A 17,912-nucleotide genomic window follows, 5' to 3' on the forward strand; every position below is an offset into this window, starting at 1 on the left:
TGATAAGCTGGCATCCACTATTTCTGAGTCGGTATATTTGGAGGATGCTCTCCGCATTTCTAGGTCGGAACTTACTAGGGAGAGGGAAACCTCCGGTCATCATGTCGCAGGGCTCTAAGGGCGTGTTAGGAAGCTAGAGGCAGAGCTGGCCGCATTGCAGGGACAAATGGCTTTGCTGAGGGCGGAGGAGGCAAATCGACGTTCTCAGCCTTCTACATCTCGTGCCTCAGCTGACCAGGGTTCGCCTCATCGCTTGTATGAGTTGTGGGTCCATTCGGAGGCTCATCTCGATATGTATAAGGCTTTTTATGCCGAGGGCAGGGCTACAGAGGCGGAGGTTCAGGTAGTGCACGCTGAAGCGTGTGCAGCTCGTGAGTCATGTAGATACGACCCCCTCACTCCTGACAGGGAAAGTATTAATTCTGATGACGCGAATCACCTTGCTTCAGACTCGTGGTATGAAGATGCTTACCCCGGTAGGGATGATGTGTAGTCATGGTTTGTATTTCACTTTTGCTTAGGAACTTTTGGCAGGGGTCGTACTAGGGCCTGTTCCTAGGGTCAAACGTAAATGATATTTTGCTGCAATGTAAACTTCACTTTCATCAGTTTGTTTGTTTGTCATTTTTTCTTTTGTTTATTGCATATGACATTGACGCCCGTGGCTATTGGGATGTTACTTTGACTATCGTCGTAGAACCCCATCGTGGTTCAAACGAGGTCGAACTTATATTTTAATCGATGGCCTTGTCCATTGGGATGTTGCTTCGATCTGTCATCGAAGTAGGATCCCATCGTGGTTCGAACGAGGCCGAACTCATGCTTTTTTCGATGGCCTTGGCCATTAAGATATTGCTTCGAACTGTCGTCGAAGTAAGATCCTGTTGTGGTTCGAACGAGGTCGAACTCATGCTTTTGACGATGGCCTTGGCCATTGGGATGTTGCCTCGAACTGTCGTCGAAGTACGATCCCGTCGTGGTTCGAACAAGGTCGAACTCATGTTTTTGTCGATGGCCTTGTCCATTGGGATGTTGCTTCGAACTGTCGTCGAAGTAGGATCCTGTCGTGGTTCGAATGAGGTCGAACTCGTGCTTTTGTCAATGGATTTGGCCATTAGGATGCTGCTTCAAACTGTCGTCGAAGTAGGATCCCATCGTGGTTCGAACAAGGTCGAACTCGTGATTTTGTCGATGGCCTTGGCCATTGGGATGTTGCTTCGAACTGTCGTCGAAGTAGGATCCTGTCGTGGTTCGAACGAGGTCAAACTCGTGCTTTTGTCGATGACCTTGGCCATTGGGATGTTGCTTCGAACTGTCATCGAAGTAGGATCCCGTCGTGGTTCGAACGAGATCGAACTCGTGCTTTTGTCAATGGCCTTGGCCATTGAGATGTTGCTTCGAACTGTCGTCGAAGTAGGATTCCATCGTGGTTCGAATGAGGTCGAATCCGTGCTTTTGTCGATGGCCATGGCCATTGGGATGTTGCTTCGAACTGTCATCGAAGTAGGATCCCGTCGTGGTTCGAACAAGGTCAAACTCATGCTTTTGTCGATGGCCTTGGCCATTGGGATGTTGCTTCGAACTATCGTCGAAGTAGGATCTCGTCGTGGTTCGAACGAGGTCAAACTTATATTTTTGTTGATGGCCTTGGCCATTGGGATGTTGCTTCGTTCTGTCGTCGAAGTAGGATCCCGTCGTGGTTCGAACGAGGTCGAACTCATGCTTTTGTCGATGGCCTTGGCCATTGGGATGATGCTTCAAACTGTCGCCGAAGTAGGATCCCGTCGTGGTTCGAACGAGGTCGAACTCATGGTTTTGTCGATGGCCTTGGCCATTGGGATGTTGCTTCGAACTGTCGTCGAAGTAGGATCCCGTTGTGGTTCGAACGAGGTCGAACTCACATTTTTGGAGACAGTTGTATTACCGTAGGAAGATATCACATGTCGACGATGTCGAACTTAGATTTGTGTCGATGGTTGCATTCCCATAGGAAGACATCACATGTCGACTAGTGGAGATTTGATTCCATATATACAATGGAGATTTTATTCCGTACATATAATGGAGATACAGTTCTGTACATATAATGGCGATTTGATTCCATACATACAATGGAGATACGATTCCACTCATACAATGGAGATTTGATTTCGTACATACAATGGAGATACGATTCCACTCATACAATGAAGATACGATTCCGCTCATACAATGGAGATACGATTCCGCTCATACAATGGAGATTTGATTCCGCTCATACAATGCAGATTTGATTCAGTACATATAATGGCGATTTTGATTATCTATATGTAGTCCCTTCATTGCTTCGATCCGGAGATCACATTGACGGGCCGAGGTAATGAACAACACATCGATCCATAAAGCATCCCCCTTGCAACCTCATTAAAAACCTCCCCGGAAAAACCCGATTGGGACAAAACCTGGGTGTGGAAAAAAGAGTACGACTTAGGTGACATCTTTCAGAAGTGGAAATACTTGAGGTGGGCGATGTTCCAGTTGTTTGGAGCAGTTTTCCCTCCATTGTTTCTAGCTTGAATTCCCCTTTGTTTGCTACTGCTACAATTTTATATGGTCCGTCCCAGTTTGTTCCTAATTTTCCTTCATTTGGATCCTTTGATGCTTGTGTTTTGGCCTTGAGGACGTAGTCGCCAACTTTGAGTGATCGTACCTTGGCTCTCTTGTTGTAGTATCTTTCCACTTGTTGTTTCTGGGCTACCATTCTTACGTGGGCCATGTCTCTTCGTTCTTCGACTTCATCTAGGTCTTGTAGCCTACTTTCGTCGTTATTTGCCCCGCTCTCGTTGGAGTATCTCAAGCTGGGCTCCCCGACCTTGACGGGTATAACTGCGTCGGTCCCATAGACCAGTGAGTATGGTGTTTCTCCCGTGTTGGATTTTGGTGTAGTGCGGTTTGCCCATAATACTTCAGGTAGTAGTTCAGGCCATAACCCTTTAGCTTCCTCGAGCTTCTTTTTCAATTTATTCACTATCACTTTGTTGGAGGACTCGGCTTGGCCGTTGGCGACAGGATGATACGGCGTGGAGAGTATCCGTTTGATGTGCCATTTTTCGAAGAACTCAGTCGTTATTTTTCCGACGAACTAAGGTTCGTTGTCACAACTGATTTCTTTGGGGATGCCGAAATGACATATAATATTTTTCCATATAAAGGATATGACCTCCTACTCCTGCTTCCACCCATTTAGAGAAGTAGTCAGTTAAAACCAAAAGGAAACGTACCTTACCTCGCCCTGCTGGGAGTGGGCCAACTATGTCCATTGAATGGCCATGGCGAAGTGACAGAATGGAGGAGTTCCCCTACTGGATGCGTCATAGGGGTGTATTTTTGACACTGCTCGCACCTTCGGACATAGTTCGCGGCTTCTTTTTTCATGGTAGGCTAGTAGTAACTGGCGCGAATGAGGCATCGAACGAGGGCGTAATTTCCTGTGTGGGCGCCGCAGTGCCCTTCGTGTACTTCTTCCAGTACTCGCCTTGTTTGATGTTGTCTAAGACATTTGGCTAGGGGGCCGCCAAACGTTCTCTTGTAGAGATCATAAGTTACTAGGCTATATCGAGATGCTTGTATCCGGAGTTTCTTGGCTTCTTTTTTTGTCTTACTACAGCGATCCATCCTGTAAATAGGCTACAAAGTGGTTACGCTAGTCCCAAGTTAGGTTTATAGAATGTACCTCGACGTGGTCTATTGCAGAGTGAAAGAGGGTGATCTTTGCCGATATTCCTGGTGGCCGCAGCTAGTTTGACGAGGCCATCTGCTTTAATATTCTGTGCCCTAGGTATTTGGTCGAGGTGGCATTCGTCGAACTCCGGTAGCAGTCTATGGATTTTCGACTGGTACCTTTGTAGTCTCTGCTCTTTGATTTGGAAAGTCCTGGTAACTTGATTCACAACGAGTTGAGAGCCGCAGTGGAGGACGAGTCGTTGGGCACCGTATTTGAGGGCTAACTTCAAACTTGCAATCACAGCCTCATACTCGGCCCCGTTGTTAGTCATCTCGGGGTATCGTATGGATTGACAAATTACTTCACCTGTAGGGACCTCGAGGACGAGTCCCAGTCCCGATCCCGAGGCATTTGAGGCACCATTGGTGTAGAGTACCCAGATGTCGGTAGGTGTGGAAGCGCGAAGTGTTTCTTGTTCTGCCTCAGGCAATATTTCCTCGCTGAAATCAGCGACGAAGTCGGCGAGCACCTACGACTTAATGGAAGTTTGTGATTGGTATGTTATGTCGTGCGTGCTTAACTCTATGGCCCATTTGGCAAGTCTACCTGAGAGTTCGGTTTTGTGCAGGATACCTCTTAGGGGAAAAGTTGTTACCACTTTTATGGGGTGACATTGAAAATATGGTCTAAGCTTGCGTGAAGCTACGACTAGTGCCAGAGCTAGCTTCTCAAGGTGAGGGTACCTTGTCTTGGCATCTATTAAAATTTTGCTGATATAGTAAATTGGAGATTGCGTACCTTTATTTTTGCTGACCAAGACTGCACTTACTGCGACTTCCGAAAATGCCAAATACACGAGTAGACACCCACCTTGATCCACTTTGACGAGTAGTGGCGGCGAAGACAGATATGCTTTTAGCTTCCTCAGGGCGTCAACACATTCCTCGGTACATTGCAACCCATTGTCTTTTCTCAGCACATTGAAGAATTTGTGGCATCTGTCCGAGGATCGTGAAATGAATCTCGACAAAGAAGCTATTCGCCCTGTTAGCTTCTGTACTTGTTTTTTGCTGGTCAGTACTACTGGTATTGTGTTGATGGCTTTGATTTGATCCGGGTTGACTTCGATTCCCCTTTGTGATATGAGGAAGCCGAGTAATTTTCCTGAGGTTATGCCGAAGGTGCACTTCTTGGGATTTAGTTTCATCCTGTACTGCCTTAATATTCTGAAGGCCTCTTTTAGATGGCTAATGTGATCCTCTTTCGTTGTTGACTTTACTAGCATGTCGTTGATATACACCTCCATGGTCTTGCCGAGCTGTTCTTTGAACATTTTGGTGACTAGCCTCTGGTACGTGGCCCTTGCATTCTTGAGTCCGAACGACATCACTTTATAGCAGTACGTTCCTTGGTGAGTAATGAAAGTCATCTTTTCTTGATCCTCTTCAGCCATTAGAATTTGATTGTAACTAGAGTAGGCATCCAAGAAGCTCAGCAATTCGTGCCCCGCTGCATCGATCGGTTGATCGATATGGGGTAACGGGAAGGAATCCTTTGGGTATGCTTTGTTTAGATCGCTGAAGTCTACGCACATTTGCCATTTCTCGTTCTTCTTTTTGACCATGACCACGTTGGCGACCCATTGGGGGTATTTTGATTCTCTGATGGAACCGTTGACGAGAAATTTATCTACCTCTTCGTTGGCTGCCTCATTGATTGCAGCATTGAACTTCCTCCTTATTTGCCTTACTGGCAGATAGAGTGGGTCGACATTCAGTCTGTGAGTAGCGATGTCCTTTGGGATTCCTGGCATATATGAATGGGAGACCGAAAACAAATCAACTTTGTTAGTTAAAAATTCACGATACTTACTTGGCTCTGAGAGGTTGTGCCCTATGTAAGCCTTTTTTGTGTTATCGGCGTTGTCTATTTGGACAGGGTCAAGATCATCTATAGTTTCCTTGTAGGCTTCTACTATGTCTGGGTCTTTGATGGCCTCTGTTTGTGGGTTGGGTTCAGTTCCCGACATGGCTGATTGCTATGCCTCCGCACTTGTACCTTTCAGTTGTTTGGTATATGTGCAATCTTGGCCGATTCGATAGCATTCTTGAAAGGTGCGTGGCTCGCCTCGGATGCTGAATATTCCCCATAGGGTGGGAAATTTGATCACTTGATAGAAGCTTGAAGGGACGACTCACATGGCATGTATCCATGGTCACCCTATGATGGCGTTATAGGCTGTTTCTTGATTCATGACGTGGAATGTTGTTTCCAGGGTGACTCCTCCTACTAGGATAGGCAGCACTATTTCTCCGTACGTCCTCTCTACTACATTATTAAAACTCGTTAGTGTTATGCAACGCGGTATTATTTTATCCTCAAGCCTCATCTGCATGAGAACTCATGGGTGAACAATACACGCGCCGCTTACGTCATCCACCATGATTCTTTTTACATCTGTATCAGCGACGCATAAAGTTATAACCAAAGCATCATAGTGAGGGAAAGACAAACCGTCGGCATCTAACTTATCGAATATGATACTGTCTTCGAGGTCATCATACCATTCGTGGGCGACCGTCAGTTTGAGTTTATGTGTGGTGGTGAACTTCACATGGTTGATTATCGTGTCGTCGCCGCCACCAATGATCATCTATATGGTGCGTGCTAGCGATGGTGGCTTTGGAGGTCTTTGGGACGAATCGTGCCCCCTGGCAAAGTTGGCCCTTCCTTTATCGCTAAGTAGTTCTTTCAGGTATCCCTGATTCAACATCCTAACTACTTTCTGTCGCAGACCTATGCAATCTTAAGTCTTGTGTCCCCTTTCTTAGTGGAATTCACAAAGGACGTTCGACCTCATGGTGCTTGGGTCCGATTTCATTTTTTGCGGCTACTGCACCTTCGTGCCCAGCTTCTCCAACGCGTACACTACCTCTGAAGGGGATACACAAAAGTTATGAGCAGATAGCAGTGGAGGCATACCTCTTTCGTTCCGAAGGGGTGCGGTGTGTTGCAGCACGATATCCACGTGTCTTGGAGGGGGCGGGTTAGATGTTCGGACATAGGGCTGATGCCTTTCTCGATTGAAACGTGGGGGTTGATCTCTTCGTCCATCGTTACGTCGATCTCTCCTTGCTTTGGTCTGAACTGACGTTAATCGCTGAATCGGGCCTTTTAGATCGTCCTCATCTGCTCTTACCTCGGCACAATAGACGTTATGGATCTCTTCCCATGTGGTGTGTGTGTGTGTGGGGGGGGGGGGTACTTCATGAGTCTGTTGAGCAATTTTTGGGTTGCCTTTGATCCGTTCCTGTTTAACCCATTTTGAAAGGCTGCCACTGCCATACCTTCTGATACGTTTAGAAGGCTCATCCTTATTCTGTTGAATCGGGCCAAGAAGTCCCAAAGTCCCTTGCCCCTCGTTTGCCTGACGGCGAAGATATCATTGACCCTAGCTCCAGCCTTCTTCGCCCCTGCATGAGCGGTGGCGAATTTGTCCGCCATCTCTTCAAACGTTGATATTGATCGTGCCAGTAGCTGGGAGTACCATGTCAATGCCCCCCTGTCATTCTCCGAACTTTTTTAGCAGCACAGATGATACCTGTTCCTTTGACAAATCATTGCCCTTCACCGCAGTAACATAATGGATTAAATGGTCCTCCGGGTCCGTGGTCTCGTCGTATATTTTCAAGTATGGCGGCATTTTGAAGGTTTTTGGAATAGGATGAGGGGCAGCCCTGTCACTGTATGGCTGTTCGACGAATCGACCCATATCGCATTTTGGTAATAGCTTAGGGGCACCTGGTATTTTGTCAACCCTTTCCTGATGCTCCTTCATTTGATCACGGAGCGTCTTGTTCTCATTTTTCATCTCTTCCATTTTCTTTAAGATGACCATGAGTGCATCGTCACCCGCATCAGTGACAGTGCGGGTGTTGCCCATTCGTGTAGTGCTTGGCTCATTGGCGGTAGCTGCGATTCCTATAGGCGGTAGGTCTTCGACATTTCCTTGAGGAGGTTTTTCGAGCATGTTGCTCAGAGCACTTGTCAACCATTCTTCTAGATGCTTTTTGACTACTGGTGGTATTTCTCCCACCGCGGACATTCAGGCTCCCCTTTCGTGCAAGACCATTAGATCCCCATGTGGAGAAGGTGAGATCTCCTCCTCCAGTGTAACTCTTGGTGTTGTGTTCTCAGTGTCTTCCCTACCGGCTTCGTTGAGGGAGTTCAGGAGATTGTTTGAAACATCTGCTATCATCTTTAGCCTCGCTTCTTTTTCTGCCATTGTTGTTTTTTATGAGGTTTGAAGAACAGTAATTGTCACTCTCAAGAACCTAGATAAGAACTATGATTTCAGCTATGGAAATCCCCATAGACGATGCCAAATTGTTTGACTCAAAAGATATTAGACTCTTTTTGGACAAATCAATCAAAGATGAAGTGGTAAATCGTAACTGAAGATAATAAACTCTAGGAGTTATAGAAGGTAACGTTGTCTATTTTAAAATAATATCCAATCTTACCGACCAAAGTACTTGCTAGCCGATGCCCTAAATTTCTTGAATACAACAACAACAACAACATACCCAATATAATCATGTATACGGTAAAAATCGGGGCTACCCGATTACGCTCTTTGGTTGGGGTAGGAACATCATGTCGAAGAGATGGGACGTTGAGTCCAGATCGGGGTAGACATCGATTGCAACCAGAAAGAGGCATACCTCGAGTGGCATCAGTATAGCTTGATAACGGAAATGGTGAGATATCCGCAATTGGTCGAAGATTGTGGCGTGAATTTCGAAATGGATCAATCTATAGCAGTTAATTAGATGTTAATATGATTTTCTACTATAATTAGAAGTGTACCTTATTTAGGATTTCCCAATTATGTAAAGGGGGATCCCATTCATTTGTGATTATCATTATTCACTGAGAAGAATACATACCATCATTACTTTCTTGCTATTTCTCTCTACTGTTCGTCAGAGTTGTTTTATCTTCTGCTATTTCTTATTGTCACACCTCGACACTATCACAAGTCGAGGTCAAAATTTGGCAAGCATAACTGGTTTGAATTATTTTATTCTCTACTTTTACCTATTTAATCCCTTGTTTATCAATTGGTATTGGATTGAATCACATATCCTTAAAATCACAATATAAGTTTAATTGTTACTCAAATTTTAGGTAAATAGTTTGGCGCTCACCGTGGGGCTAAGGATAATAGTGATTGTTCGGTGCTGATTCTAATAACACACATCACTTCATGGTTGTTCTTGTCAAATATTTTTGCTTTCAGGTTAAAACATGTCAAATTCACAAAGCCCACCCACACATAGTGACGATGGTCTCGGGTTTCACGCGAAAAACGATAATGTAATTGCTCTATGAGCCGGAGTGTCACTAGCTAACCTCGGGGGAGCACCGGTTGCTGATCCAATCGATGTCAGTTCGCATATTGCTTTAAATGCGGACCTAGGCGCGAACCCCGAAGGGAGTGTGCGCAGGGAAGGAAGATCTGGTGGCCAAGGTACACATGGCGTAGGAGATGAGGGAGTTAGTCTATAGGTAATATTTGAGATGCTGCAGGCTTAGTAGGCCGCTATTGCTCAGCTTCAAAATTAACATAGATTGGGTTGAGCCAGAAATCACTCACCGTACCGAGCCAGTTCCACAAATATCGAATGGTAATGGATCGGGAACCGATCCTGCAGTAATGAAAATGCTCGAGGAGCTCACCAAGAGAATCGAGTCAGGAGAGAAGAAAATTTAAGCTAATGATAAAAAGGTGAAGAGATACAACACCCGAGTTGACCAGATACCGGGGTCACCACCAATCTTGAAAGGGATGAATTCGAAGAAGTTTGTACAAAAGTCGTTTCCTCAAAGTGCAACTCCGAAGCTTATTCCAAAAAAGTTACGTATGCCAAACATACCCAAATATAATGGGACCACCGATCCCAACGAACATGTTACTTTATATACATGTTCCATCAAGGGTAACAATCTAGTAGATGATGAGAACGAATATGTGCTGTTGAAAAAGTTCGGAGAGACCCTTTCAAAGGGAGCAATGATTTGGTATCACAACCTGCCGCCAAATTCCATCGACTCATTTGCCAAGTTAGCAGATTCTTCGTAAAAGCACATGCTGGGGCCATAAAGTTCATAACAAAAAGATCGGACCTTTTCAAGGTTAGCCAAAGGGATAACGAAATATTGAGGGAGTTCGTATCCCGATTTCAAATGGAACACATGGAGTTGCCACCAATCACATATGATTGGGCCATTCAAGATTTCACCCAAGGGTTGAACGAGCGGAGTTCGATAGCATCACGTCAGTTGAAATAAAATTTGATCGAGTATCCAGATGTAACTTGGGCATATGTGCACAATCGATATCAATCGAAGATCAAGGTCGAGGACGACCAATTAGGAGCTTCTTCCGGGTCAGTACATCCAAACAGGTCGGCAGTTAAGACCTAGAGGGACGTCGACAGGGAGCCAAGGTCGAACAGGGAAAGATATCAACCATATACCGCAGATCGAAGGAACAATGCTTCAGGACGCAATTCCGCCCAGAATGATCGAAGAAATGACCGGGGACAAAATTCTCGAGGACTTATGAGCAAAAGTGGTTTTGATAAGCATGTCAATCCCCTAGAGGCACCTCGGCCATTGGAATATAACTTTAGCATCAATGCATCAGGCATTGTATCGGCAATCGGAAGGATCAAAGATACTAGATGGCCCATACCCATACAAACCGATCCTTCCCAAAAAAACCCCAAATTTGATGTGCAAGTATCATGGCACACATGGTCACAAGACTGAGGATTGCAGGCAATTAAGGGAGGATGTAGCTCATCTATTCAACGAGGTCCACCTTCGAGAGTTCCTTAGGGATCGAGCCAAGAATCATTTCAGAGACAGAGATGCCAACAGGAAAAATGAACAGGAGGAACCTCAACATGTCATTCATATGATCGTCGGTGGGGTCAATATTCCACAAGGGCCGTATTCAAACGCACTAAGTTATCAATTAATAAGGAGAAACGGACCTGGGATTATATGCCCGAGGGCTCCTTATCATTCAATGACGAAGAAGCATAAGGCATTTCTCACACAACGACACCCTGGTAATTTCTATATTATTAAATAAAGTTCAAGTTAAGCGTGTTTTAGTGGATCCAGGTAGCTCGGCGAATATCATCCGACCAAGGGTCATGAAGAAGCTCGGCCTGCAAGATCAAATCGTGCCCGCAACTCGGGTGTTAAATGACTTCAATGTGGCCAGTGAAACAACTATAGGGGAGATTACTCTACCAGTGAACGTGGCTAGAACCATTCAAGATACCAAGTTCCATGTGATCGAGGGCGACACGAGGTACAATGCCCTACTTGGGAGGCCTTGGATCCACAATATGAGGGCAGTCCCTTCGACTCTCTACCAAATGATGAAATTCTCGACATCGGACAGGGTAAAAATAGTATATGGGGAGCAGCATGCTGTAAAGGAAATATTTGCGGTCGATGATGTAACACTGGTATCGACGTTATCAACCTCGGAAAGATCAAACATCAAAGGTAAATAGGAAGTCAAATAACAATCACAGCCACCAGTCTTGACCAAATCAGGGAAGCAGGAGATTGAAGAAGAAGAGGAGGATTTCTTAACCCCTCGAACCTTTATTGTTCCCAAAGATTCTGACGTCACCAAATCAACGGTCGAAGAGATAGAATAGGTTACATTGATCGAGTACCTTCCCGGGCAAAAGGTATACCTGGGAACAGGATTAACTACCGAACTCAGGAAAAGGTTTATTCAATTTCTTATAGATAACATAGATTGTTTTGCTTGGTCCCATTTAGACATGACATAGATCCCACCGGACATATCAACGCATCAGCTAAGCCTGGACCCTAGGTTCAAACTGGTGAAGTAAAAGAGAAGTCCCCAGTCCGAGGTAAAGCACGCATTCATAAAGGACTAGGTAACTAAACTTCTCAAAATAGGATCCATTCGGGAGGTGAAATATCCCTAATGGTTAGCCAATGTAGTCGTGCTCCCTAAAAAAGGGAACAAACTTAGAATGTGTGTAGATTATAATGATTTAAGCAAGTCATGCCCCAAAGATTCTTTTCTACTGGCTAACATCGATCGCATGATCGATGCCACAGCTGGCCACAAGATCCTTACCTTTCTCGACGCCTATTATGGGTACAATCAAATTCAAATAAACCCGGAATACTAGGAAAAGACTTCATTTATCACCAAGTATGAAACATATTGTTATAATGTAACGCCCTTCAGGATAAAAAATGCAGGAGCTACTTACCAACGCCTAGTAAATAAGATATTCGAAGAACAAATAGGTAAGTCAATGAAAGTTTATATTGATGACATGCTAGTTAAGTACCTGTGCACAGAGGACCATTTGGCTCATTTACAGGAAACGTTTGAGATTTTAAGAAAATATAACATGAAGCTCAACCCCGAGAAATGTGCTTTCAGGGTCGGTTCGGGCAAATTCCTGGGCTTCACAGTGTCGAATCAGGGGATCGAGATCAACCCCGATAAAATCAAGGCCATCGAAGACATTACCGCCGTGGATAGTGTAACAGCCGTGCAGAGGCTAACTGGACAGATAGCTGCTTTAGGCCGATTCATCTCGAGGTTATCGGATCGATGCCACAGATTTTTCTCTCTACTCAAAAAGAAGAACGATTTCGCCTGGACCCCGAAATGCCAACAAGCATTAGAGGAATTAAAGTGATACCTGTCGAGCCCACCACTGCTTCACACCCCAAAGGTAGATGAGAAACTTTACTTGTACTTGGCGGTATCGAAAATCAAGGTAAGCGGTGTCCTAGTTCGAGAAGAGCAAGGTACGCAGTTTCCCGTTTATTATGTGAGTCAAACTTTAGGAGAAGTAGAAACTAGATATCCACACTTAAAAAAACTAGCACTTGCACTAATAAGCGCTTCTAGAAAGTTAAAACCATACTTCCAATATCACCCCATATGCGTATTAACCATTTACCCACTTCGTAATATTTTGCACCAACCCAAATTATCGGGTCGATTGGCCAAATGGTCCGTTAAACTCAGTGGGTACGATATCGAGTATCAACCCTGAACGACCATTAAGTCTCAAATTCTAGCGGAATTCATGGCTGATTTCACGCCAACCCTCATACCTGAAGTTGAAAAGGAAACTCTTGTTAAAATCAGGCACATCATCGGGGGTATGGACCCTTTTCACAGACAGTGCTTCAAATGTGAAGGGGTCCGGGCTAGGCATTGTTTTGAAGCTGCTCAAGGGTAGCACTATTAGGCAGTCTATCAAAACTTCTAGGTTGACTAACAATAAGGCCGAGTACGAGGCCATGATTGTAGGTCTCGATCTAGCTAAATTCTTGGGAGCAGAAGTAATTGAAGCCAAGTGTGACTCTTTACTGGTGGTGAACCAAGTAAACAAAACCTTCAAAGTTTGAGAGAATAGAATGCAAAGGTATTTGGACAAGCTGCATGTAACTTTGCACTATTTCAAGGAATAGACTTTAAACCATGTACCTCGAGAACAAAATAGAGAGGCCGATGCACTTGCAAATTTGGGGTCATCGGTTGAGGAAGACGAGATCAGCTCCGGGACTGTCGTTCAACTCTCTAGATCTATGATCGAGGAAGGTCATGCCGAAATAAACTCTACAAGCTTGACCTGGGATTGGAGGAATAAATATATTGAATATTTGAAGAACGAAAAGCTCCATCGGACCCTAAGAGTCGAGGGCCCTACGAACCAAAGCTTCTCAATTCACATTGGATGAAGATGGAACATTATACAGAAGGATATTCGATGGACCACTGGTAGTATGTTTAGGATCAGAAGACACCGATTATGTTTTACGAGAGGTCCATGAAGGCACTTGTGGGGACCATTCCGACGTCGAATCACTGATTCACAAAATCGTTAGGGCAGGATACTACTGGGATAGCATGGAAAAAGACACTAAGGAGTTTGTTCGAAAATGTGATAAATGTCAAAGTTTTGCACCGATGATCCAACAACTCGGAGAACAACTTCATTCAGTCTTGTCCCCACCATTCGTGAGATGGGGATAGATATCGTCGTCCTTTTGCCATCGGCTCCAGGTAAAGCTAAATTCATTTTATTTATGACTGACTACTTCTCTAAATGGGTTGAAGCACAGGCGTTCGAGAAAGTGAGAGAGCAAAGGTCATATACTTTATCTGGGATCACATAGTATGTCGATTTGAGATACCCGCCGAGATAGTGTGTGACAATGGAAAACAATTTATTAGCAGCAAAGAAACGAAATTCCTCGAGGACCACAAAATAAAGAGGATATTATCAACGCCGTATCACCCTAGTGGGAATGGACAGGCCGAATCGATGAACAAGACTATCATCCAAAACTTAATGAAAAGGTTGAATGATGCTAAGGGGAAATGAAGGGAAATTCTACCCGAAGTCCTTTGGGCGTATCGAACAACATCGAAGTCCAGGACGGGGGCAACCCCATTCTCCTTAGTATATGGCTCTGAGGCCTTGATTCCAGTCAAAGTCAGGGAACCTAGCACCAGATTTCGACATGCAACGGAAGAATCAAATCACAAGGCTATGAATACTAGCCTAGAACTATTGGATGAAAAACGAGAAGCTGCACTCATTTGGATGGCTGCACAAAAACAAAGAATCAAGAGATATTATAATAGAAGAACCAACCTTCGCCACTTCAGAATTAGGGTCTTAGTTATAAGGAAAATCACCCTCAATACTCGAGACCCAAACGAATGGAAACTAGGCCTGAATTAGGAGGGACCATATCGGGTCTTCGGTGTCATCAGAAAGGGGTCTTATAATCTTGGCACAATGGAGGGTGAGCATTTGCCGAACAATTGGAATATATCACTCCTCAAACAATATTATTGCTAAGGTATGACTTTCTCCCTTTCTATTTATATTTGATACTAACTTATTGTAGGTGTTCGATCGAGGACGTCGAGAAACTCTTCAGCATGAAAACTTTAGGTTTTAAAGCACGCGTTACACTCTTTTTTCCTTAGATCAATTTTTATCCTAAATGGGGTTTTCCATCGAGGTTTTTAACGAGGCAACAATTATGTGCTACCTGAGGAAAATTCAACAGTATCCAAGGCTTCTTTACAATCAACCTCGAATACTAGGGGACATCACCCTCTGATCTTATATTTTCGAGGAAAATACTTCATGTCAAAGGGTCTCGATAGGAAAACTTTTTAGTGGGACAAACGGTCGAATGAACCATGTCCATATAGATTAGTCGAGCCCCCATGGAAAAACATGTACGCGTGTATAAATTATTCAAAGAAGCATTCTTTCTATATCAAACACCTTGTATCTCAAAGAAAATTTGCTCCTATACGAGCTCTATACTTATGATTCTGTGAGAAATGTCTCAAGGGCCAAGCATAAATATACCTCGAACACTCTGGGACTGTCATCGGCGATCGACATATTCGAGTTGTCTAAATTATAATTCATAAGACCTCAAAGAGGCACCCCTCGATCTATAGGCCAAGACCATCATTCTCGGGGACTAACGCTTTGAACAAGTTCGAAGTGCTATTGGGGAATAGCCCAAGAGGCATACCCAATGGCTACGGCCAAATTAATGTGTCTCGGATACATCCGAATCCCGCAATAAAAATAGGCCTTCGAAGTCTTTGAAAAAATGGTTAAAAAGGCTACTCGCGGCAAATAATCAAAAGGGATTTGATAAAATCAGTCCTCGAAAAATCTTAAGAGGTATCAAATTATCTTAACACAAACGTGCCAAGGCACAAAAAACAAAGAGGTTTCAATCGGCATCGAACCCTCAAAAAATCCAATGGGTAAAAAATATATGCTTAGACATAAAGAAATTTTTACTAAGTATTTTAAGCCGAAATAAGGGAATAATAGCCATCTTTTAGAGGTCATATTAGCCCAATCTAAAGATCCTAAGGGCCAACACACTTAAAGTTCGAGAGCACGTTCTCACTCGATTTGAACTAAGTGTCCCATTCTCTCGAACTCGAATAAGTACCTACTCGACTACAGATCAGAGTTCATCATCATTCAAAACAAACCTAAGGGTACTTTTGTTCCAAACTCAGTTTTCATTCGAGGCCGGCTACAAAAGCAGTATTGTGGCTTCGACCAAGTCATTTAAAACCAAAGTCTCGAACATATTATTTAAGGCATAAAAATGTGCCAAAATTTTACAAGGCATGGAACATGATCGAAGACAAGATTTTAGAAGGAATTCAAAGAGAAGTATCTTTATATGGCCAAAAATATGTACAAGAGACCAACAAGGTCCTTACACAAAATCTTAAAAAGAAGAAAAAGAAAATTCTATGTGCCTAATCCCTGGGAGCTTCATCCCTATCTTTTCCACTTTCGGATCTACTCACACTCCCAAAGTTGTCATCATCGGAGAGAAAAGCCTCGGCCTCGGCTTCCAGCTCTTTTGCATTCTCAATATCGGCCGTGAGATCAAAGCCACGAGCATGAACCTCCTCAAGAGTCTCCTTTGGAGACTGACATTTGGCATGCTCTAATCGAACCTGAGCAGCATCAAAAATTTTCTTCACTTGAGCGTTAGCAGCCTCAGCATCGTCTCGATAGACATTCACGATTGCCTCCGTGTTGGCCTTTGCTTTTTCCGCTACAGATGCAGCCTTTGCAAGCTCAGCAGCCAGCAGAGTCTCGCACTCTTCAATTTTCTTGGCTCGAGCCAAGCTCTCCTCCCTTATGCTTTGAAGTTGGCACTTAACCGAAAATAATTGAGCCCGAACGGTATCTTTTCGAGGCGAGACGGTCCATGTTCTGCTTCCACCCCAAAGTCCCGGCTTCTTTTATTTCTGCCTCCTCGCGAAGCTGCTCGATTTTCTATACCTTCTACTGGACTTGCAGGATCTAAGTGTTAGTCGCCAGTATCAAGTTGATATGTCACATTCCTGAAAGTTTTCATTAACTGCTCGATGAGATCGATCTGCTTCTTGTGGGCCACCGCCAATTTATAGAGGCGTTTGAGGGCATTTTTCTCCTCGGTAAGCCTTTTGAGATCAGCCTCACACCGGTTCAACTCCGCTTGGGATTTGGTGAATGCCTCCCGATGAAGAATCACAGCCTATGGAGAAAAGAAGGAGATCAGACAGAAGAAAATAAAAGCAAACATAATAATAGGGAATGAAATTTACCTGGTTCAGAAGACGCTGGGTCTCATCAAAAATCATTGTCGCGTCTAGAACGGAAACATCATCGACCCCCGCAAGGTGACCACGAAATGTCTTCCCCATCATGGGTCGTTCCCACATTGGGGGTCTCCATGGATCGAGCCTCTTGAAATTGCCCTTCAGAAAATTCAGGGCCAGACCGTGAATCATCAATATGGATTGCCCCAAGCACGTCATTTGGGGCACTCTTTCCCTTCTGAAGGGCCCCAGAACCGGACCTTTTGGGCACACTCGCCGGTTGTTCATCATGGCAGGAAATATCTTGGCCCCCCGATGACTCGGGGATTTTGCTCGGAGTACCTTCCGAGATCTCCTCAGTCCGAGGGTAAGTCTCCTCGACCATCATTGACCCAACTGCCTTAGAAGCTTTGATGTTTCCTCTTTTTCGAGGCACCAGCTCACAACCAGCGTCATCCCCCTTCTCTTCTTCATCTCATAGCTTTTAGGCTATGCCTATAGACAGAGCAGCAGAGTCGTCCTTCGACTTGCGAGCCTTATTCTTCTTAGGCTTTGGGGTATCAGAACGCGAGGCCCTTCTCCTTTTCTTGTCCTTGGCCGGTTTGGGAGCCATCTCTTCCCCGGGAGGGCCGGCCTCATTTCAGCAACATCCCCAAGACCTGCATAAAGGGGATTAAAGTATAAGTAAAAGGAAACTCATGAGAAAAAAACATCGAAAGCAAACAGGATAAGCTTACCATGATTCTTGTCCTCCCATCGGCCCCTCGCCAAATCGCGCCACGAGTGCTCAGTATGTGTTGAAGTCGAAGACAGCTTCCGAACCCTACCTTCGAGGTCTGGATTGCTCCGAGCATCCAAGCAACCGCTGCATAACAGATGAAAGCATTACTGTTTACCTTGAAAATGGTAACTATAATTATATTTGATTTTGTAGTTCTAAAAATACATGATTTATCTTAA

General features: G+C 44.5%; 1 protein-coding gene across 1 annotated transcript; it reads right to left on the reverse strand.

Annotated features, from left to right (window-relative positions):
* Positions 1 to 16,118: 16,118 nt before the first annotated feature.
* On the reverse strand, positions 16,119 to 17,057 carry LOC138879153 (uncharacterized). Its single transcript, XM_070158743.1, has 3 exons — positions 16,959 to 17,057; positions 16,712 to 16,888; positions 16,119 to 16,526 (listed from the first exon to the last, which is right to left on the reverse strand). Exons 1-3 carry the CDS (start codon positions 17,055 to 17,057, stop codon positions 16,119 to 16,121), a joined length of 684 nt encoding a protein of 227 aa, XP_070014844.1.
* Between the last annotated feature and the right edge of the window lie 855 nt (positions 17,058 to 17,912).

The sequence above is a fragment of the Nicotiana sylvestris genome, chromosome 10, assembly GCF_000393655.2.
Source record: "Nicotiana sylvestris chromosome 10, ASM39365v2, whole genome shotgun sequence".
Taxonomy (NCBI): domain Eukaryota; kingdom Viridiplantae; phylum Streptophyta; class Magnoliopsida; order Solanales; family Solanaceae; genus Nicotiana; species Nicotiana sylvestris.